The sequence below is a fragment of the Triturus cristatus genome, chromosome 5_1, assembly GCF_964204655.1.
Source record: "Triturus cristatus chromosome 5_1, aTriCri1.1, whole genome shotgun sequence".
NCBI lineage: Eukaryota > Metazoa > Chordata > Amphibia > Caudata > Salamandridae > Triturus > Triturus cristatus.
The window spans coordinates 993,674,574-993,699,670 of record NC_140587.1 but is presented as its reverse complement, the minus strand read 5'-3'; the positions used below and the strand labels follow the sequence as shown (position 1 = coordinate 993,699,670).

General features: G+C 42.0%; 1 protein-coding gene across 1 annotated transcript in view; it reads left to right on the top strand.

The window, feature by feature from the left end:
• Positions 1–25,097, top strand: part of ADCY2 (adenylate cyclase 2) — a 3,557,286-nt gene that overhangs the window by 3,431,043 nt on the left and 101,146 nt on the right. The window contains exons 21-23 of the mRNA XM_085606100.1: positions 1,754–1,900; positions 3,909–4,016; positions 17,877–17,991. Coding sequence (XP_085462226.1) covers positions 1,754–1,900; positions 3,909–4,016; positions 17,877–17,991 — 370 coding nt within the window. The remainder of the gene's footprint in view (positions 1–1,753; positions 1,901–3,908; positions 4,017–17,876; positions 17,992–25,097) is intronic.

Genomic DNA, 25,097 nt, shown 5'->3' with positions numbered 1-25,097 from the left:
TGCCGACCCCTGCATCCAGGATTTAAGGTACTTTGTTCAGCTTGCCTAACTAGGTCCTTGTAGCCAGCCAGCGCTCCGTCATGATCAGCCTGAACATGTGATTTTGTCCTGACGCAACCAGATATCTACTGTGGGAGCTTTGTGCCTTTTGATGCTATTTTCACTATAACCTATAAAATTGCAAATATCCAGTTCTACTGATTGAATTTTTGCTGTTTTGTCCTTGTTTTACTTATTAAAGAACGATCTACTTTTCGAACTTGGCATAGAATCCTTTCTGTGTGGTGTTTCACTATATTACTGTTGGAAGTGTTGCAAAAACTCTTTACACATTGCAAGTGGTGGCCTGTGACATTTGAAAGTGGTTGGGTAAGGTCGGTTGGCATAGCAACCAGAAGACCAAATTCAGCTATCAGCAACTTGAGGAAAAAAAACGCTGTGCGCTTGTTTCTTACTGTACTGCAGGAGCCTTTCTTTTTCCAATATCTGGTTGCTGTGATGCCACTTTAGGTCAGAGCAGCTTGATGGTGTCTGTCCTGACTGCAACAAAGAGCCAAGTTGCACTACAGAACACATGCTGATTATCCCAGAAATGGGAGCTGCTAACAAATTGTTAGCACCCACTGCCCTGTTTTGCTGTCGGCCAGCTCTGCCCCTTTCCATTTATGTGAATGACGCTCTGCTGACTGTGCCCCGGGCCATTTCATTAGCGACCCATTTGAAACCTTAGCACTGCTGCTATGTCCAGCCACTCCCTCCAGGCTGATGTTAATCTCCTCGCTTGTGCTTTAGGGCAAGGAATTCCTCGCCTGGCGAGCACATGCACAGAAGGACAAAGATTTTTATTTTCAGTTGTTTCATGAAGGAGTACCAAGCAGTGAGCGTCTGCTCCATGGAGTTTATTCTCTCCATTTTGTCTCCTCCCTAGTGCTGGCAAGGCAGCGCCCCCTATTCCCCTTAATGCCAGCCGTGGCCGTACATTGCCTCTAAGTTAAGTGTGACTGTTCTGCGCCAAGCTACCAGAGGGTTGAGTACAGGTTAATTGAGGGTTGGCTTTTGCCTCACCCTGTCAAGGATTGCGGCTGCTGCTTCAACAGGCTTCACACTCCAGTCAACCAACAACCCAATTTTTTACAGCTTGACCCTGTGAAAACTGTAGGTAGAACCTGGTCTGTGAAACTTAGAGGTTATTAAGGTTTTCTTAAGGCACACTTGTGGTGCAAAGCCGAACAAATCATTGCGTCGATTTACTTACCATTATGAAAGCCTTCCGGTGCAGCACAAAGAAATAAGCAACGCTGCACAAACGCCCACACTTGGTTTAGTAAATCTAGGCTTTGCTGGGTAGATTTTGAAGGCTTCCAAATAAAAGTTCAAAGACAGACCTGACTGTAGACAAGTCCAGTTTCTCAACTCAGGAAAGGATGAGGAAACATGTTACTCCCTCCAATGTATTGAGCAAGGTAATTTCTCAACTTTCTTGCAAATTGAACTTTATACAACACTCTTTATGCAATCATGTCTGAGGTGTGGTGATCAATAGTGCGGCACAACCAGTGGCACCAGGTCCCAGAGCCCAAGGGAGCTAATTCTCCCCCCAATAATAGCAGGCTTTTACTTTCTGACCAGTGGACTAAGGGGAATGTTCCTTGCTTGCATTAGGGTGCATGAAAACCTGGCTAAAGCACAGAATAAAGTAAGCAGGTGGAGGGTCATGTTTATCTCATCTGATTTTTCTCTTTATCTTGTGCAGGATCTTTATCACCAGTCATACGACTGTGTTTGTGTAATGTTCGCCTCCATTCCTGATTTCAAAGAGTTTTACACTGAATCTGATGTCAACAAGGAAGGCCTGGAATGCCTAAGACTACTCAATGAAATCATTGCTGACTTCGATGATGTAAGTGACGAAATAGGAATTTTTGCAACTTTGTATTATATAAGGATGGCTTTGTTTGTTTTGTTGGTCTTCGAACTTTGATGTTGTGTAAAGACATGTGATGTGACCTTAATTTGCTTTAAGGATCAGCATTAGTATATCCCATCTAACTTTGTGAGTAGAGCTCTGCTTCCCCCTGATTTCCCCAAGGGTGTTCCGGTCCCGACTTGTACTCCTGGGTGGGACGAAAGAAAAGGGCATGCCTTAGCCTCAGGCTTTTTGTTTTCCCCACAGCCATTTCTGAAGAAGGATATTCACTACTGCAACATGACACAGACAGGGGAGAATGTTTCCTCTGCCAGTGTCATACCGCAGTTGTTCTTAATGACAAAATCTTTTTTGGGCAAAACGGTTCTGTACAAAACACAAATAAAATGCAACAGTCAGTGCTTCATTTGAGGCAGTGGTTGCCGGTGGGGTCCACTGGCACTCGCTTTTGGGGACCAACGCATATTTCCCTTCATCAAGTATTGATGAGGGAAAATGGAGGGGAAAACACACAAAGTGAAAAGACAGAGGAAGAGATAGCAGGGGCAGCAAGAGTGGGGTAAAGAAGCAGCAGTTTCGATTAGTGGATTAAAGAGGCACGAGGTGAATTCAAACTATGCAGCCTTCATAGTTGGTGCTTTTATTTTTGATTGAGTGCTGTGTGCTGACACTTAACGAGTAAAAGCACAAGTTTGCAGGAATTTCAATGCCCCTCACCACATTTTGTGTGACACTACTGGCTATCTGCTAAGTGGTGACAAATGAGAAGTGGTTGAAGGCGTGTAGGAAATCCATCAGCCTGGTAACAATCCACAATGTATTTATTGTATTGAATCCCTGGTATGAAACCTATATTTGGGTCTGAGGACAGTTGAAGAGTCGTCAGCTCCTATAGGCTCTCTGTAAAAGACAGAACCTTCAATTTAAGGGCAACCACTGCTGTTGCAGGTCTACTCTGCATAAGAGTCCAATGCCCTAGGCATTTAATATGGACTACTTGTGCTCCAGTGAGGTAATTGAGATGTTTCATTTTTGATAGTCACACCAGCAATGTATCTGCGATAGCTCTAACTTGGCGCACCTAAGGATGTGGAAATGGAATTGGTAGATTCTACAGGTTCCTCTCTCTGAAGATTTTTAAATTCCATGAGTGAATCTAAGTGTATAAGTGAAATCGTCCCATCTAGTATCCGAATATGACAGCTTTAAAGTCAGAAATGGGCATTTAGGTTGCAGCCTACGTAATATGAAACACCAGGACACATTCCTAATTATTTCATACTTTTTTATGCAATAACCATATTTTACATTGATTTTTCTATTGTTTATAATTTTTATATTATTTAAGGCTGATTTCCTATTGATTTTCCATGCAAAGTGTTTATCATGAATTTTCTGTGATATTTTTCATTATTTTTAACAGTTCGTTAAATCTTCATGCAACACTTTCTATCAAGTTTTGTCAGTAATATTTTTCAATAATTTCACATTTACATTAATTTTGACTGTACCATCTTCATGTTTATCATTAAATGCTTATTGGTGATTTTCTTCTCTCATTTATCTTTTCATACATTCACTTTTTCTTGAGCATATTTTGGTCCCTGATGTTCCTTATTAGTTAGTATATTGTTGTTAAGGTAATTGGTACATAACGCACGTATACATACAAATGTTCTCTGCTATAAAAACTTTCACACAGACCAGGCTACCAAAGGCTAGTCAAAGTTGTATTCAATAAAAGGTGTTTACCTTTGTGGACAGGACAATTGCTATTCACAGCGAGACAAGTTTCTTGGAAAAAAGAAATCTCCCCTGCAGCGGTGCTCTTTCAATGTAAATCAGCTGAAAGGTTATGGCACAGATTGTTTGGGTAAAGGCAGATCAAAATCAGAACAGATAAAAGAAATGTATGGCATTTTCCTCTATGCAGCACCTCAGTTTTTTTTACAGTGAATGATTAACTGTTGTTCCCTCCTAGTTGTTGTCTAAACCGAAATTTAGTGGAGTTGAAAAGATCAAGACGATTGGGAGCACATACATGGCAGCCACCGGACTGAGCGCAACTCCCAACCAAGAATACAGCCAGGTATGCTATTTTTGTTGATCAAAAGCTGTAGAATAGCAACACAATTGGCATTAGTACATGTTAGGCATATAGTTAGAGTCTAGCAAATCCACAACGCACTTGAACAATGCGCTGTACAGAAAGAGTCGAAGCGGCATTGGCAGAGGCCTAAACAGAGACTAGCTTGTGATTCAGCACTGGACCAAACACCTACTATTAGTAATCTCATGTTTTTTTTATTATGCGACTGAGAGGTGGTGAGGGTTAGCACTTGGTCAAACATATATACCCAACAGTGTAACCCATTTGGCTACACAATAAGAACCAGGAATCGGTAAATAACGTCAAGATGTTTTTTTAACAAGTTAGCAGTTACGTTAATGTAAATCAATCTCAAAACCATGCTGTAAAGGCACAGAATAACAACTGGATAGCCAAACCTCCTAAACAAGTTCAGGCGCATCGGTATGAGACTAACAAGAAGTTCAGTCTCAGCAATACAAAGAATTAACAGACGCTGTTGCTCTTCGATCTTCTCTCTTAAACATGAGTACTATCTAAAGACATCAAATCTAGAGTCTAAAACTATTAAATGTGATTTAATCTAAAGGAGTCTCAAAAAGTCGGGATATTTTAGAAGCTCGGTCAAGAGTCGTCTAGGCATAGGGAAATAAGTGTTTGTCTAAGCCACACTCAGCAAAGAATAAAAGTGGTAAACATAGAGGTCTGTACCTCTCAAAGTCTAAAGGAAAAGTGGCCAACAACAAACTGCGGGAGCATTAGTTAATACCACACAACTCTTCTGGGTAACACTTCTTGCTCACACCATAAGTGGCTCCATTCTCACATTGCGATTTGCAACATTCATGGATTTTCCCAGACCAAACCTGGGAACTAAGTTGTTCTTTGTTAAGGTATCCTTCACAGGCTCTCTGTCACTAACACAGTGTTAAATCTACTATCAAACTAGCAAACCATGTAAATTCACCTAAAAGGAACAGACACACAAGCAAAAATGGAAAAACTATATTTTATGCAAAAATCAATACAGGCCTACTCCAGTCAACTTATACGTATTAAATTAATGGTGCGTATTTAATATGCAGGTCATTTGTGCACACAACTACAAATAAATGAAAATGTCACTACATAAACTCAGCATAATTTAATATGCAGGTCATTTGTGCACACAACTACAAATAAATGAAAATGTCACTACATAAACTCAGCATTAGATTTGTGCTGCACTTAAAGTAAATATAAAAATACAAGTGTGACTAAGAACTACATTATGAATACCAATGCGAAAGCATTAGTGCACACATCACATAAACCTCTCTTGTTTCCAAAGTAAATACATTGTAATAGTGTGAGAATGGTTTATCAAATCTCTAAATACTATCTTTAATTTTAATAAGGTTAAGGTATACAGTATATATGATTTTCTAATTCTACAGTGAACGCACTTCAGTACTGAATTTAGGTGCATCACTATATTAATAATGCTAGGACACTCTAAACATGTAGTGCTTAGAAACAGAAACGAGAGGCAACAAAACGAAATTCACATGTATGATTCGTGCAAAAAAGATCAAAAAGAAGTGAGTCAAAGAAATCTTTCTGATTGATTCTGTGATTCCTTAATTGATTTGTTCTTCACCAAGCATAGATAGATACTGCCAACGCGTTTCACCCGGTTACAGGCTTTTCAGGGTAAAATCATGTGTCTAGCTATACACAGGATTAAAATAGATTTGTCAAAACAAATTAAAGATCAGTATTCAACAAGGCTCTTGTAGGCGTAATGAACTTGGAGTTCTGTCAATTACTGGTCAAGAAGTGTACAGAGTTCTATGCCACTGTTGTGGGAAGAAACATCCATACATGTGGCCCCGTGTTCAGTTATGATGATCCAACTGCCAGTGTTCGGCATTCATGCAGTGTGCACATGAATGAATACTTGTTCCCACAACCGTGGCGTAGAACTTTGTCCGCCTATTGACCAGTAACTGACAAAACTCTAAGTTCATTACGGCTACAAAAGCCTTTGTGGAATAATGATCTATCATTCATTTTGACGCATCTATTTTAATCCTGTGTCTGGCTAGACACATTGTTTTGCCCTGATGAAGTCAGTAACAGGGTGAAACGCGTTGGCTGTATCTATCTATGCTTGGTGAAGAAAGAACCAATTAAAGAATCACATGATCAACCAGAAACATTTTTTTGACTCACTTCTTTTTGATGTATTATGTACTAATTATACATGCAAATTATGTTTTGTTTTGCCTTTCTTTCTTGTTTCTATGTATCTAATTAATGACCATTTAGTAGCTGGCCATCACAGGTGGGCAATAGGAGCTTGAAATAAGAAAAAGGACACTTCTGGCACCTCGGCAAAAAGGTTCCCTAGCTTCAAACGCTTGTTCTAGTTTTTAAATATGCAGTGCTAAATGCACATATGTATTGAGTATTTGTGATGTGTAAGGATGGAGCCAAAATTACACTACTCCACCTATTTTATTTTTATCTCAAAGACAGACCGAGTGCTTTGTCAGATTACAGAGTCCTACTCAATTGCTGCTTAAGTTCTCTCAACTCGTACTGAGACCAGGCTAGCCAAGTTAATATCTGGCTTTGAAAGATTCTTCATCACAACCAACTGGGAAATAAATGTCCTGAAGTGCACGATCTTAGTGGTAGGACCATGTAAAGAGTGAAACAAATAACAATTCTCTTGAAAGTGGTTCCACCAACTCCAAAAACCTAAAATGCTCACCCATAATTCTTCATAGGTCTGGGCACCTTCAGTAAGAAATTTGGGGAATGTACGATTTAGGCTTCCCTGATAGCTTACAACGAAAAACCGTTGACTGCAGAACTCTCGTAGCTCAGCAACTGTGGTGTGTTGGTCCTTGCATACAATCTCTTGATAAATTAATCTCTTTATTTTCCTTGTTTACTCCCACCTTGTCCTCCCATAACAGAATTGGCATACTAGTTATTTGTTCACCTTGCTTCCTTATGCCTACTACTGCATTGTTTCCATCTCTTGACGGTCACTGATGGGTCCCTCTTACATATGCAAACATGTGTTGTTAGGTTAGCAGTGAATCACCCTGGGATTCAGCACATTACAATTTTGTACTACTCTTTCGAACTCCTAGACCTGTGGCATTTCCATTATGGTACATGCAAAGGTGAAAGAAGGGTATTGGGAGTAGGATAATGGGGCTGAGTTGTCAAGTCCAAACTAGAATCCCACTGTATACTCAAGTATGAGAAAGACTCACATTACCAATAAGCTATGTAGATGGTGTGTTCTATATTTAGAAATCATGTTCTAACCATGTATGTTCAATGTAGATCAGGTGTACTCTCACCTCGGGGATTGCATAGTTAAAGAGAAATCATTAGCAGTAACTAGTCTCAAGTCTCTGTCCTTGTAGTAAGAAGTTAACAGAGATAAGTAACACATTTTATGTTCTTCTACACATTTTACAAGAATACAATAAAACATTGTTTTTCCCCTTTTCAGGGGCACCTATATAAACAGAGTAACCAACTCAATAACATTTTGCCACTCAGCTGACAACAGTATTATCTTTTTTAATTAGGCTTAACTCCAACAGACTTCACTGTCCACCCTCCTTAGATTTATAGCGATTTAAGCCTCCAACCTCCTAGAGTTTGATACAAGAGTTAGATGAATTGTAATCACGTTGATATTTGTCTGAAGAGAAAATGTTTACCCCATGTCAGGTATGTTCTTTGTTTTATGTGGGTAGTTTTATCATTTGTCCTATATTCAGCAACCTTAATCTCAAGTTTTGATATGCGCCTCATTTAATTTTGCCTTGCTGAAAAACAGCTTTTAACTACGTTTTTAAAAATGAATAAGTTACCTGTATTGTGAGGTTTTGCTTTTTTCTGCTGCTGCTGTGTCTGGGCTGTAATACGGGGAGTTTTATCATGTGTTGTTGTAGAAGCCGGATGGACATGTTTTAGATAGTCAATGGTACTTTTTCTCAGCATGAAAGCAATGGGGGGGGGGGATTGTTAGTAATGTCAATCAATCCAGTTGTGGTTCTCTAGAGCCAATAAGAATCACAGAATACCAAATAAAGCTAGTTAAGTTATTCAAAAGCCAAAAACAACTGGATATACAGACACCTCAAGACGAGGGTGTAGAAATACATTCGGACCAATACAAAACCAAATCTCCGAATAAAGTTAAGGCGATGCAGCATACATAAAATGATTAATTCAAGAATCAGGATACAAAAAATTAGTGAACAAGAATCCAAGTTCCCCTGCATCGAAGGTTCATGAAAATAAAGCATTAATCTGTCCCTACACTAGCACTAACGTGAGATCCCCAGTTAAGCATTTTGCAGGCAGGATCAGTTATGGTGTCAGCGTGTGGAGTCTTCCTTTAGAAGTCTCTCCACTTCTATTGTGTCAAGTAGAATAAAGCTACTGAGACAGGGCTCGTTGTAAGATGCTCTGTCTCCAAAGGGCAGAGAAGAAGTGGGCTCTTTCTCTACTTACAATATTCCCAATATCTCAGGTATCTTCCTAGGATGCATTTCAGGTCACGCCATCCTATCAAGCCACATTCTCGTAGGTATTTTTCCATGAGACAACGATTTAGCATGATGACCTTTATTCCCACACCCTCTCTGATGAGAAAGTACAACAGTTCTTCTTATCAGCGTTAGCTTCCAATGTAACCTCTTCTTTCCTAGCCTAACTCCTACAACAAAGACATTATGCTAGGTAACAAGGGCACTTCTTCCACCTGCAACATAAAGGTGACAAAGAACAGAATCTAAGATGCGCACAGAAATCAACTATTATTTTCTAATGCAAGAGCTTCCAGGGGAAAGGCATTTCAGGCATACAATATTCAGCTAACATAAGAGAAATGAGCATGAGCTTACGAAGTTACATAGAAATTAAGACATATACAGTTAATATTTTCATCTACATATACAATGACACGATTAATAAACACATTTAATAATAAAACGATTGTCAGTTGCACAACACAAGTGCTTTCTGTTAGTGCTCTCTGCTATTTACATTTGATTTTCTACAGAATTCTTTTTATATTCTATGTTTTGACCTACACACGTCACATTCATATTATTACATTATAAGATCCTAACACTCAGGTCAACACTACAAAAGATTATATATGTATGCAGTCTATGCGTGATTGTAATGCGCCCCTACAATGAAAATTAGATTTTGCGCTACATCATTGTCATGAGTGGCTTTTTTTCCTGACTGACATGACTAGAGATGCCACTTTTGATTCAGGCTGTGCCCTAGTCGTCCGACTGAAGGAAGGGAGACTTCGATACTTTGATGCTGCACATGCATTTAGGCAACAGCTCTATGTATTTTTAGATAGATGCCTAATTTAATTCTGCCTTGCTGAAAACTGCTTTTAACTAAGTTTTTAAAAATTTCCTTTGTGTGGTTTTCCTTTTTTCTGCTGTGCTGGGTGGAGGCTGTAATACGAGGGGCTTTATCGTGCATTGTCACGAGCGGCCATTTTTACCTGCTCGAGACGACTAGAGGTGCCAATTTTGGTTCAGGCTGCTCTCTAGTCACTCCGTAGCAGGCAGGGACACTCTGATACTTTGATGCCACAGGTTCATTTAGGCAGCACCGTGGCATGGGCGCATTTAAAAATAACTATGTGTTACCTTTGTTGTGGGGTTTTCCTTTTTTTCTGCTGTTGCTGAGTGGTGCTTGTAATGCGAGGAGCTTTATTATGTGTTGTCACAAGCGGCCATTTATCCCTTCCCAAGACAAGTGGAGGTGCCATTTTTGGTTTAGGCTATGCTCTAGTCACCCGGCAGCAGATGGGGGCACTCTGATACTTTGATGCTGCAGGTACCTTTAAGCAGCTCCGTGGTACCCATCTGCACCCGTCCGCGGCCAGCGCCAACCATGCTGCCCGAGATTTTCCTGACAATCTTAGGTGTATCAACCACTCCAGTGGTGAACTGAGGGCTTTTCGCCCATGCTTTACCTGCTCTTACACATTGGACCTTGAAATTTCCCTGGATGTTTTTCCTGTCCAGCCTGCAATTTTGAATCCTCTCTAGATCACGCAGCCCCTGTTCTCTCCCCAAGTCTAAGGATGGTCCATGGAAATACCTTACTGAGAGCAGATAATCTAGTCAGTAAATTGTCGGCCCTCCTAAATAATGTGCGATCCCTTCATAAACATGCCCAGCGCATCTTTGACCTACTTAATGGTGGCAGGCTAGATGTACTTTTTATGACTGAATCGTGGCTGAATGAGTCTTCTGTGTCAGATATTGCGCTGTCTATTCCTGAGTGCTACTCACAGGTTCACTGTGATAGAAGTCACAAATGGGGACGGGGTGTGGCAATTGCTTTTAAACATTCTTCAGCTTGCTCTACTTTTGAGCTAGTTGATCACCAGGGGGAGAGAGCCTTAGCTTTCACCTTGTGTTATCAGCCCAAATCTCCTTTTCAGGGTCACTGATCTATCGTCCCCCAGGCCCAGCTGGGGACTTTATTGGATCCCTAGAAGCAGCTCTTGCTCCTTATGAGACGATTTTACTGTGTTAGGTTGCTTTAACCTACACAGGACCAATCAGCACTTCCACCTATTGAGCATATGCTCTCCTTAAACCTGCCCCAGCTGGTCTTGGCACCCACCCACTTGGCAGGACATACTGTTGATTTGATTTTTTTCTGTCTGTCAACGACCTGTCTTCTTGAGCCCGCAGTATGGTTTGACCATTATTTGATCTTTTTCAGTTGGAAAATATACAAACCCTGCCAGCAGGGCAGAAGGGCAGACATCACTGTCTTTTGGGTGGGGAAGAAGGTGAAAACCTCTGATTGGGTGGATCTCCTCACCAACACTCTTCCCTGCATGAGCAATGATATTGATCAAAACGTGGAGGCTGTCAACTCTTGGCTAACAGGGGCAGCGAATGTGCTGGCCCCTTTAGAAGAGCTGAAGGAGAGAAAAGGAAGAATCCCGGCCCCTTGGTTTTCTGGATTTTTGGCCGTGGAATGAAAATCCTATAAAAAGCTCAAATGCACTTGGCGTCAGAATTACTCACCTGACAGTAAAGTGAGCTATAAAGCCGCTCTCAGAGCTTATCATGCCTCTCTTAAAGAGGCCCAAAGTGTGTTTTTCACCTACCAAATTAACTCTGCTGACCAAAGCTCCCGCTCCATCTTTCAAACTGTGAAAAACAATCTTTCTCCACAGTTCTGTGACAGGGAAATTGCCCCATCCCAAGAGTTATACAATGGTCTAGCAACTTTCTTTACGTCTACAAGTACTGATATTCGCTGATAACTGCCTGTCCTCCAGGAGACCCCCCCCCCCTACTGTCTATCATGTGATTCCTGACAGCCATAGCAACAGGCTTATCCAGTTCAGGCCTATCTCTTTAGAGCGATCTAGAGATGCCATTCTGAAATGCAAATCAGACTCCCCTCTGGATATCTGTCCCCCTATGTTGCTAGCTACGGTGGTAGATGTCATCAACCCTGTGAATAACCCCATGTTTAACCATTCTCTTGCTTCATGGGTCTTGCCTGCCACATGGAAACTGGCTAAAGTGGTCCCTCTGCTCAAACATCTGGCACTAAATCCCAACATCTTTTGCAACTATAAGCCCATTTCACTTCTACCGGCCTTCACTAAAATGCTGGAAAAACTGCTTAATGTTCATCTCTCTGAGTATCTTGAGCAAGGCAGGCTTTTACATCCCCATCAATCTGGCTTTCATCCACGTCACAGTACAGAATCAGCAGTACTGGAGATTTCTGACCGTATTAAATGGTTTTTAGATTCAGGTAACAATGCAGCCTTGATTCTTATAGACAGATCTGCCGCCTTCGGCACCATCTCACTCTATCCTCCTGCACCGACTGTCTGCCATAGGTTTGGGGGTTGGGTCTGGTGTAAGTCCTTCTTGGAGTCTAGAGGCCACTTGATCTGTTTGGCTCCTTTTTCTTCCAAGGGCAAGGAAGTTAACCAAGGGCTCCCGCTGGGCTCCTCGTTAAGCCCTACCATCTTTAAAGTGTTCATGTCCCCTTTGGCTTCTGTGGTGGAAACGTTTTGGTGCAAAATTATTTCATATGCTGATGACACCCAGTTGCTCTTTACTTTCGATGGTTCCTATGCCTCAATTGCAACATTTTTCACTAATTGCATGTGAGCCGTTTTCGACTGGATGCAGGGTAGCCAACTTAAATGTAATGCAGAGAAGAAAGACATCTTCCCATTTGGGTTACATCTGTCTAACTCGTGGGAAGAACTCTGACCCCTGAGCTGCCGGCCCCTCCCCCTCCATCTACAGTGGTTAAAAACTTAGGGGTGAAGCTGGAAACAGCCATCTCCAGGAGGTCACAGATGTTGGTGGGCCAATGTTTCGCTATGCAACGTGCTCTGAAGAAATTCCTTGCCCTCCTTCCTTTGGATGCTAGGAGAGTGGTGACTCATGCACTGATCACCTCATGCCTTGTCTACTCTAACAGCCTCTTAATAGGAGTTGCGGAGGCTCTGGTGAATCACCGGCACGTGGTCCGAAATGCGGCAGCTCGATTTCTCTTGCGTCTACCTAGGTGTTCTTCCATCTCTTTGGCCCTGAAAGCTCTCCATTGCCTGACTGTCTTGAAATGGATCCTAGTCAAAGCCCTGGTTCTGGTTCACAGTGCAGTGTATCTGTCCGGCCCCGGCTATCTGACGAAGAGATTTGTCTAGTATCCCCCTTCCAGAGCGTTTTGTTCTGCCTGAGCCTCGCTTTTGTCGATTCCTTGCTTCAAGAATGTCCAATAGGGCAGAAAAGCATTCTCTTTCCAGGTGGCTAAAGCATGAAATGAGCTCCCCCGCGAACTGCGTCTGAACTCCCTCGAGACTGTATTCTGCAGAACACTTGAAACCAGTTTTTTCTCTGTAGGGCAATAAGGCTTGTGTTTGTCCGGGGTGTGTACCATATGGGTTCATCCCTTTAGCGCTGGGACACTCCTCAGAGTGGCCACGTACTGCATAAATCTCCTATTCATTCAATTAAGTGTCTTGAAAGCAATTTGGCACCTTGAGCGTTCACTAAGCAATGAAAGTTGGCTGCTTCCATTGTCGCCGTAAGGGTGACCATGGACTATGAATATGTAAATATACATAATATGATATCCAGTAATAAGAGTGAACAAGGGAACGCGTGATGATAGCAAAACTATTTATTTATTAAGTAATTTTGTTGAACACTATATGTTACCTCTCTGTCACCATAGAGCACTGCAGTTTTGCTAGAGGCTCTATTTTGCAAGGAACCGAAAGATAAGTGTCCATTTTTGAAGGTTGACATCCCGTTTGATATTCTTCAATCACACCATCCCATTAGCATAGAGTTCAGTTCTTGTCAAGCTGCAAAAATTCAGTTTTAAGGCTTTGCTCGAAAGACATGTAGTTTGTCTCTGTTCGCACGTTTAGGTTCAGTGCATTCCACATCATTGGATTCCCAGGGTCTTGCCTATGGGTTTCATCTGCCTGGACGTTTGTTGGGTGATCAGCCATACAGTAGCTAAAAGCCCAGTCCTGTTAATCATGAAATGAGGTGCTATCTTCTGGAAATAGCCTGGCAAAGGAGCACTTTAAAGGACAATAAATGACTAGGGTACATTAGAACAGTAGAGGATTCACAAGAACGTTTACAAAAATGCTTTGAAGGAAGAAGTAAAGGGTTGGTAATTTGTGAGCTGGCAGAACATATGGTTAGTTGTTTGAAGTCCAACAAGTGTGTTTAAGTGCTTTGAAAAAATAGTAAAGGACACACAATTGATAAACGGAATGCAGAACACATCAAAACATTCACCCCTAGTCAAGAGATCTGGGTTAAATCCATCATTCTTTTGCTCACCATGCCACCCCAGTTTAGACCTGGCCATATGCAAATCAGTCTTGACCCTATGCCTCATGGGAACAGTCCAGCCAGAACAATTTCAGTCTTGACCCTGTGCCTCATGGGAACAATCCAGCTCGAACTTGAAAACACAAATAAATACTTTGTTTCGTTTTTTTGTTGAAGGGATGTTCTAAAGAGTGTCCCTTGTTTAGATGTTTCTCTATCCATTAGCTATGGGTCATTTCCTTTTTAAGTGGGTGGGCTACTCCAGGGAAATGGTCTTGTGAGACGTTCAACATATCTTGATCGTGATTGATACTTCAAGAGGAAGCGGGTGTAGGTTGGATAGGACAGGTAAGATAGGCCTGGATTTTTTCCTCCCAAGACCATGCATGCTTCAGAAGGAAGACTGATCTTGATGAGCAGAAGGGGCAATTTTGCAGATATTTTAACAATGCTGTTTCACCAAATGTATATCTCAAGCAATTAAGACAGTCATGTTGATGTTGATTTGGAGGAGAAAAGGAATGGAAGACACTACATACTAGGAAACCTGTTTTTGAGTGCTAGATCTGGCGGCTTATCACCAGGCAGTACAATAACAATATCAACTAGGATGGCTGGAGATGAATGTAGCATAGACAAAGACCTACTAAGGGGCCTAGTAACAAATGATAAGCCAGATAATGGCTAGTCTGTTTGACACAACTATTTAAATTAAAGATAGGCCCTATCTACTATGCATGGCATCACAGGTATGGAGAATAATCCGAATAAGATGAGGCAGGATGCAAGATGTTACCTTACACATAACAAATCTCACTCTGGATACTTCTAGAATTTGCACAGCTAGATGGGAAATTGGACGTAGCAAAATAGTGAGTGGGCGGGTACCTAACAGTGAACGCCCTATATGACACTGAAGCAGTGAAATCCCTGGAATAGCAGTAGAGGTTTTCCAACTAGAGGCAAGACAATTTATACATCATGCTCAATGCAGGATTGCCAATCAAGTATGGGGAGCAGTGTGTGAACCCAATTGCAGCTCACATTTCCTAGAAGTCATACTCAAAGCAGACCAAGTCAAAGGAGTAGTAGCTAGACTTTATACTGCTACCCATTGAGATGTGGATAAACCCCATTACAATCATAACACAAACGGCAAATGATAAAATGGGGGCAGATCACTCATATGCCAGGCATCCAGTAGTGCAATAATGGGATCTTACAGTTTAAGGCCTTGCATACGACATGCATCACTCCAGCGAGGCTGCACAAAATAAACCCACAAATAGCATCAAGTGCCACAAATTCGAGCAACCGGAAGCTACTTTTTATCATTTAACCTGGGATTGTCCAAGGCTAAATTATAACTGGAAAATCATTTCAGATGCATATAAAGATCGCATATACACAGAGCTTAAATTACAGCCACAAACATGCTGGGTGAGCCCCAAAGTATCAAGAGTAGAATATTTAATGAGAGACATGAGGAAAATGGACTCTTAGCAAAGAAACATGAATGGAACTAACGAGGACAGGTGATAAGTTACAAGAGCTCTTGGATAGATTGTGCTACGTAGTTAGACATGTTATGTCCACCCCCTCCTTCCCCCGCACATGACTGCCCTGGGTGCGAAATGAAGCGATATTTCAGTCTGATAGAAACCTAGGTAAACAACGGTAATAACTGTGCTATAGCTTGACAGGTATATTGAGCTGTGGAGTGTTCTCCCATGCACAAAATGATGTGTAAAAACGCCAAAGGACATTTTTACTAAGTGCTGTTTATAAAATAAAAAAAATAAAAAAAAAAATGCCTTTTTACTATTAACATGAGAAAGGACCACTACTTCCACCTCCCATCTGAAAGTTTCATAAGGGTTTAAGAGTTTGACCTTTCTAAGCAGCTTTTTGACTTTGGTGCATAGGTTGTGTTAATGAAAGGCACTCTAGTAAATTGTTTCATATATGGTTGCTTCAAGAGATAGGAGTCTACTATGAATATTAGAGATGTTACATGTGCAATCAAATCCTGAGAGATTTTACATCTTTCAGTCGGAATTGAATCTTGGGAGCAGCGCCTTCTGCGTGGCACAGAATTAAGTCTACTTCTTCGCATTTAGAGGCATATTTACAAGAGGAGTTGCGTTGCTCTTCTACCACGCAACGTGGTGCATGTGCGACGCAAGTCCAAAATGCGATTCTTACGCCATGCAAGGCCATCCTGCATGGCCCTGCACGGTTTCATAAATTAGAAGTAACGCAACAGAGCACAAATCACTGCATTGCGATACTCTACCCAGGGGAGGCATTCCATGAGCGTTTTGTGGGTGTTCCAATGCAAATCCCATGGATTTTGAAGCATTCTCAGATTTACCATCACTGGTAGACCTGAGAATGCGCCAGAAAGATACGCATTCTCAGGGGAGGCGTAACGAGGAGAAATATGTTTATTTCTCCTCATTACTCCCTCTTTCTATGTGTGCTGCATTCTGCATCACACATAGAAAGAGGAATATGCCTCTTAGGATGTTTTTTGTGCAGGAAAGCACGCCTTCCTGCACAAAACCAATCCTGCACTGTAATATCGTACAATATCTTGACTCTGCGTAACTGCTACAGCTGATGGTGTTTCCTTAGGACGTCACAAAGGCCTGAAGGGATGGAGGGGATCAACTTTTCAGCAGTAGGTGCAGCTCATAGGATGCTGTATGCGGGTGCTTAGCCATGATTGAGGCAGAACCCAGAAAGACTGACAGAAAAAGTCATAATTCTATGTGAATGATTTTTCAAAATGAGATTTTCTTGTAATTCCACTTTTCCTTGCTTCTATTGTGGCATAAAGTTATTACTTTACAAACGAATCCATGAAGAAAAAAGACAATAGTTAAAAAATAAAAATGGTCACGGTGAGCTGCACTGTGCGTCATCTACAAAAAGAAACAAAAATGCAGGCACAAACACATTTTCTAATTAATTTCTTCATATATTCCTCTGTAGTAGCAATTGAGACGGCCTAAAACCAATTAGTAGTGGATTAAATGTTAGACTTGAGTTCAGATAATAATCACCTATAATTAGTCCTGCAGTGAATGTTACCAAGGGATGTGTTAATTGATAAGAACATTTGCGCCTACTTAATTTAAAAATAGAATACTTTCTTTAATAAGGCAAAAACAGCACGTTCATATTTTATCGCAAGGTGTAAATGTTATCCATTTAGTTAAGGATTCTAGTTGGCTTCATCTTTCTTCATGTTGAGTAGCGAGAGTCAGTTGTACTGCGATGAGGTATTTACGCAGTTATGCCGAAAGTGAGGTTTTCAATAATGCGTTCTCTTCTTTCCTGCTCTGGTGCTGTTGCAGTTTAGTGAATATAGAATCCCCAGGTGCCCATTGGTCTGTGCATTAAGAACCAATGAGCTAAAGGTTTGCCAACCCACTCTGGCTAGAGAACATCTTTAATGGTGATTAGGCACATGGATGTATAACAAAGATTGAAGAGTATGTAATCGCAAAGGCCCTCACTAGGAGTGGGCTGGTAAATGGGATGTATGTTACCCACTTGAAGACCCACCGCTACTGGGATACTGGTTGCTCCCGGGAGTGGGAAAACTCTGGCCCATTACCAACTGAGCTCTGAGAGTCCACTTAGAATGGGAAAGCAGGCAACATCTCCAGGTAAAAGTTAAGTGATCTGCAGTGTTTCTGTAGGTCTTGAAATTCTAATGGGGCCTGTAGCTGTTGTTTTAGCTGTTGTTTTAACTGGTGTTTTAATGCCACTTTAAAAATAAATGGTAGATGGCTCATTAGTCAATTCAATATAGGCTTTATTAGGTATTTATAAACAACCATAAAAGCATTAGGCTTATTAGTCAAGTGTAAGGTATGTTTCTCTGTGACATCTTTGTTGTGAGTTATAATTTTTGGAACATATTTTTTTCATTAATTTATTTCATATTCAGGAAACAGACAGGCAGTACATGCACATTGGAACAATGCTGGAGTTTGCTTTTGCGCTGGTTGCAAAGCTGGATGTGATAAACAAGCATTCATTCAATGACTTCATGCTTCGAGTAGGTATGTATGGAACCATGTTTTCAAAACAAATGTATGTCTCAGTGAACACACATATGTCAGTTATAGAGCAAGATCCCAGCAATCTTAAGATGTCCTTTGTCAGGTGGGAGTAGCTCATCTGGTTTTGATTATCATTTTACATTCTGACTCTTGGGATCTTTTCTTTATAATGGACAGAGCAAAGTTACCAAGCGTTGGTAAACTACTGGCAAATGACAGAGGTTAAACTAGGATCCATGGATGTGTCCCCAAAGAAAGACATGAATTGATGAATACTATTTAATTAATGATACCACTCATCTCGTATTTTTATTTGTTTTAAGATAGACCATGTTTTAATAAATCTATGAACATTATTTGTTTAAAGGAACAGAATGGAAAATCCATCCTATAGATTTTGGCGTTATTATATTATACTATGGAAAATAAGGGAGACATCTGAAACAATGTAAAGAGTTTGATTCAGAGAGTGCCATCTTTGAAAGCTGGATATTTACTCCTATTTTTTGGATAACATTTCTGACTTGAAAATGAATCCCTGATAGGCACCTACAAAACATTCATCCTATAGATAATGTTGCCTGTAATATGTCTAATGCTCTAGGTTTAGACTTTCCACCCTGCCTGCCCTGACTGTATTCAACATGTTTCAGGCACTGAGTGCTTCACAGGACAACGACTGACATAACTCATGTTTTTCTCCAGTGATTGATGACGCCTCCTTGAGGGATGACAAGGTGGCTGCTGATTTGGATCTATTAGGTGTTAACCTAACAGACGACACCTTGCCTGGTACTAGTTTAATTACCAGCTTCTTTCGATCAGGGAATAATACTGCTGATAACACTTATCGTGGTAGCTCGAAGAATAATATATCATCCTTCTGTAACCCCAGTTTAAATTCAGATGAAGGTTATAAAATTGCAACATGGAATGTCGGTGGACTTGCAAATGAGTTGGGTTCTCTAGAGTGGTATATATCAAGAGAGAGGGACTCGGAGCGCATAAATGGCCAGCATACATGCTCTGATTAGCTAATCATGATCACCGGGGTATGCAGCTCCTAGTAAGTACAGTTAGTCTGCTCAGGTCAGTAAAGTTCCACAGAGTCTGCAGGGAGCAAAGCTCTGTAGGAACCAAGGCCCTCACACACCTAGATAGGTGTCATGCTTCTTCATAGGGCTTTTGCTCCACGCCGGGCTGGTGCTGCAATGCACGACGGGCACCCTCAATGGGGGCTCTTTACCGGAGATCTTTTTATAAGCCATATGGTGAAATGTGAGTGTGTGGGTAAATTAGTAGATTGGTGGATTTAAAGTAAACATGTGATCACAGTAGAATACAAATAGGAAAGGGGGCTCTACAGAAACAATTTAATGCTTATCTTAAAATATGTGGTATTACCTACTAGAAGTGGCTGTCTAAGGTAGCTGAAGGTCGACATGTTTCAAGCCTAATTCAGTCATGTGAATGATCTAGCAGCTTTACTTCAGGACCATAAAAACCTAATCTACACAGTGACTAGGGTTTCGATATATGAATTTCTTTGTGTTACTCCCAGCCACCTATACTTCTCCATGTATGACTATAAGTAAATCAATTTTTAAAAAGACCTGTAGTGCAAACAAAATGATGACATCATCAATTTCACTAATATCAAAAATGGACAATTGACACACCAAAGCATGCTCATATGTTCATGCTCACTCTCTGTGTCCTATGAATTAAAAAGTGCACTTCACCACATGGAAGATGAAACATATATTGAAATTCCAACACACTCTGTTGATCAGTAAGGAAACATACCCACTGGGGGTATAAATCAGGACTCCTTGAGTATTTTTCTTGGTGACACGCAAAGGAATGGAGGCAAAAATAACACTAGACACACAACATCACTCTAGGATGTTTTGCTGTTTTATATAGCATGAACTCGACCAAAAAGGTTTTGGAGCATTTTAAATGAGTACGAGTTACATTACACAAGGACATGTTCATTTTTAAGCACAGGGGATTTAAATAATTTTCCCAGAATCACAGGTTGTTGAGCTGATGCCAAGACTGGAGCCTGGGGTGAGGTGACACTCTCTTCCTACCGCCACATTGGGAAGCCTCATGTCTATGCATATGCGTACCTCCTCAGGTTGCTTCGGCAACGGGGGACAACTATGGGGTAGTCCTAGATACTATCTCCATTATCCCCGATGCCTCCAGCTTCTCCAGCTCCTTTTCTACCTCAGTCCTCAGATGAAAGGTGATTCTCCTGTGTCACAGGGCTGTACCGGTCGGTCGATTTGCAACTTTATCTCTTTCCCTTTCAGGCACCCAATACCTTCAAACACTTCGGGGAACTCTGCCAAGTTGTGTGATACTCCTTCCTTGTGGACTCCAAATGCGAAAGTAACTGTTCACAGTACTTCAGAGGTCAGGCATCCAAGTAGCATGCCATGTACTTCCTCTGTGACATAGATTAGTGAGTCTATGGACTGATGTTCATAAGTGATTCGTGTTCAGAATTTTCCTCGAATGAGTAGAGGCTTGCCCTGTCCATACGTGAATACTTTAATCACTGCTTTCTGGAGGGGGGGGGAGTAGGCTGTAGAGTCTGGTATGCTTCTGTTGATAGTAGATTGATGCACGCCCAGGTGTCCACAGGGGTCAGTATTTGCTGTACTCCTACATGTATCTGACATTGTGGTAAGTGGCGCTGTGATTGCAAGGCAGTGCCTATTATGAAAACAGAGTGGAAAGTGTGATCTGCATCTTCATTGTCGTTTATGTCACTGTCATGCTCTTGTATTTCCGACATGGCATTGACAGAGGTGTAGGGAGCCTTCCCTTTGTTTGATCAACAGACTTTTGTGAAGTGATTATACTTCTGGCACCCTGCACACTTATTGCCTTCAAACTTTGGGCTAATAAAATTCCAGAAAGCAACTTGTTGTCACCTAAAAATGCTAGGACTTGCTGATGATGGCTCAAGAAACCTGGAATATTAGGAGCTATGGGACCGATGTGCATACATTTAGAATAGGGATTTTCTAATAGCAATATTTTCCTGGGATTCAGTCGCAAAACACCATCATGAATTGATGTATGGCAGGGATGCCCTAAATACACCACTTCCAAATAGCAATTCTTTATGATTTCCAAAACTCATTTAGTGATTTGATAAGATGTTACCAAATTGCAAAATGGGTTTAGTACATTTGTACAATCCATTCAATGGTCACAAAAACTGTGAGTTAGTGATTTGCAGGCTATGCGACTGCTAAATAGATTTGTACATCTGACCCTCAGCCATTTGCCAAACATAGACATCAATAGCTTTAATTTGGCCCTAGGTGATGGCTTACATCTGAAGTCAGCTGGGCTTTTACTCAACAGAAACCTGCATCCTGAGACTTGTAAGCCCACACCTTTGACCTTGAAAAATAGATCTCCAAGCCCCAGCATGCAAACGTCCTTAAAGGGGGTATAATGTTGAAGGTAACAGCTTCAAATTGGTGGTAACAGCTGCATTATATACACATTTGATGGCATTCACAACTATGGATTGGTTTTATGTTGCATGTGTGTAGCTTACATCATTGTACTTGTGTTCTTTGCATTCTGCTAATAGTAGTTTTTATTTTTTCCTCTCAAAGTGCAGCATTAAACTCTCAGAAACAAATTACTTTTGTGTGGTATATTACCTCAGCTGATCATAGCTAAGGGGCTTTTTAAGAAAAAAAACTCCCAGAATATGGAAGTCGTTTGATTTTTTTTCATTATTCAGTAACAAACTCCCACTATGGTTGTTTGTTTTTGAAAAATAAAAAACCTGTTGAAAGTTTGGTGGACATCCTACAAGACCAACAGCAGACATCAACCCAACTTTTTAGGTTGAGCCTGGGCAGCACATGCGCTGCTCTGTGGGTCATGCTGTATTCGAGTATGGACTTGAAGCCCCCCGCACTCTCCGCCCATATTTGTCATTGGCTTGTTTTATTGTCCTTCGTAAATGCTGGCTTCTGATCGTTAATAGACTTGCTAAATATAATATATAATATAATATAATATAAATGGGGGTCACTAGTTGGCAATGGTTTGCACGTTTGTCCAAATAGGGGCCCTTGCTTCCAGTCAGGGTGAGGGGGCTACACACCTAAAATAACCCCTGGTCACCCCCTTGGTAGCTTGGCACAAGCAGGCAGGCTTATCTCAGAGGCAGTGCGCAAAGCATGTGTGAACACATACAGTAATACAGTGAAAACACTACAAAGTGACACCACACCAGCTTAGAAAAATAAGTAATCATTATCTAGACTTAACACAAGACCAAATGACAAAAATCCACAATACAAGATCAAGAATATGACTTAAAGATGGTAGAAATTAGCTTAGTTCAATGTAGATGATAAATGCGACACTTTACTCTCAAAGTACCTTGTATGCGTCTCGCAAAACAAACAAAAGGGTCGCAGAGAAGGTGATGCGTCAGTTCCTTGCTTCGGGGGAGGCGGTGCACATGTTCCTTACTGCAGGGGAGGCGATGCGTCTGTTCCTTACCGGAGAGGAGGCGAAGCGTCTGTTTCTTACTGTGATCCGGAGCGATGCATCAAGATGGCTCCTTGATGTGATGATCCGGTGTGATGCGATAAAATGGCGTCTTTGATGCGATGCGACAACGTGGATGTGATGCGTGTACGCCCAACGGCCGTGCGACCAAATTTATGGTTTCTTGAGCCGCGACAGACCCTGCGACGCACATCTCCGGTGATGCGACGGCAAACTCTGTGGTGGCGGCACATTTCTTCGGCAATGCGACGGCGAACAGCTGCGGCGGTGACATGCTTCCTCAGCGATGCAACAGCAACTGCTGCGGCGGCGACACGGTTCTTCCAAGTTGCGTCATGCTTCCAGCTCCCAGAGACACGCAGTCTCCAGAGGGCCCAAAACAACAGCAGGCACCTCTCTGCAGGTAGAATTCCCAGCAAGGACATTCAGGGGGAGCTGGTGGTGAAGTCTTTGTGTCCCTGAGACTTCAGAACAGAAGGCAAGCTCAGCTTCAAGCCCTTGGAGATCTTCCTCAAGATAGTTAAATTACACACAAAGTTCCTTCTCTCCTTTCCTTGGCAATAAGTAACCACTGCAGGCCAACCCAAAAACAACAAACAGCACAGGGGCAGTCTCCTCCTGCAGCTTCCTTGGTTTCTCTCCTTGGCAAAGGTATGTCTTAATTCTCAGAAGTGATCTAAAGTTCTGGGGTATGGGCACCAATATTTATACTGCAAAATCCTTTGTTCTCTGAAGGCAGAGGGTGTCTGTGCCCAGCCGAAACCAGTTCTCTCCTCCTTGGTGCAGCTTCCTGGCAGGTGGTGGAGACAGCATTGTTGAAAGCAGACCTGACCAAGGTAGCTGAAAGGAAAACTCCTACCTCTACTCTCTATTCTATGAAGGCTCAGGCAAGTGAAAGGAAATCTCCTCCCCTACTCTCTATTCAATGCAGGGTCTAGTCAGCCCAGCCCTGACCCATCAGACTGCTGGAGCCAAAGCCCTCTCCAGCCCCCTGTCACTCACAAACCAGACATGGGATACAAAAACCTAGCAGAGGCATACTGGATGGTTAGGCAAGAAAATACCTACTTTCTAAAAGTGGTATTTTCAAACACAGAATGTAAAAAATCACCCACTCCAAAAGATGTATTTTAACATTCTGAGTTCAGGCATACTAAACTTTATTTTTCTATCTTGTATCTAGGGCTAGTTAGGATTATAAGATGTTATAATCAAACTGCCCATTCTGGCCTATTGGAACAGATAGCCTTGCAATAGTGAAACATGTATTTGGCTGTAATTCACTATCAGGACATGCCGCACACATCAGGGCATGTCCTACCTTTCATATACAATGCTCCCTGCCCTTGGGCCTACCTTAAGGGTGACTGACATGTAGAAAAGGGAAGGTTTAGGGACTGACATCTGTGTGCACTTGCCAAGTCGACATGGCAGTCCCAGACTGCACACAGGCTCTGCAATGGCAGGCCTGAGCTACACTTTACAAGCTGCTTCTGTGGGTGGCACAACCAGTGCTGGAAGCCGACCAGCAGCATTTGATTTACAGGCCCTGGGCACACATGGTGCACTGCACTAGGGTCTGACAAGTAAATCAAATAAGCCAATCATGGAGTCACTAATCCATTACAACAATTTACAATAGGGAGCACTTGCACTTTGGCACTGAATAGCAGTGGCAAAGTGCCCAAAGCATCTAGACCAGCAAAAACATAGCAAAAACACAGGAGGCAACAGAATAAAAATGGAAGGTAGACCCACATCAATGGTGCCAGGTCTAACACGTGTGCCCTCCAGCTACAATGTGGGGGAACTACCCACCCTCTTAGGAGTTCTCTTCACTAAGGCGGAAAAATCTGGACAGACCATCAGCATTGGCGTGTTCTGTACCAAGGCAGTGTTCCACCGTGAAGTCCATCCCCTGTACGGAAATGGACCACCTCAACAGCTTTTAATTCTCACCCCTCATCTGCATCAACCATCTGAGGGGCCTGTGGTCTGTCTGAACCAGACAGTGAGTCCCAAACAAGTATGGTCTCAACTTCTTCAGAGCCCAGACCACAGCAAATGCCTCGTGCTCAATTGCACTCCACCTCTGTTCCTGTGGAAGTAACCTGCTACTGATGAAGGCTACAGGTTGGTCTAGACCTCCACCTTTTAACTGTGAAAGTACAGCCCCTACACCATGCTCTGAAGCGTCTGTCTGCAAAATGAATTCTCTAGAGAAGTTGGGCACCTGAAGCACGGGTTCCGTGCACATGGCAGTCTTCAGGGCATCAAAATCTTTCTGACAGGTGTCAGTCCAGTTCACTTTCTTGGGCTGCTTCCTGGAAGCCAGCTCTGTCAAGGGTGCAACAATGCTACCATACCCCTTGACAAACCTCCTGTAGTACCCTGTGAGTCCTAAAAAGGCTCTCACCTCCGTCTTGGTCTTGGGGGGTTCCCAAGCCAGAATGGTATCAATCTTGGGCTGGAGGGGTGCCACCTGGCCGCTCCCAACCTGGTATCCCAAGTACACCATGGAACCCTGCCCGATCTGGCACTTACTC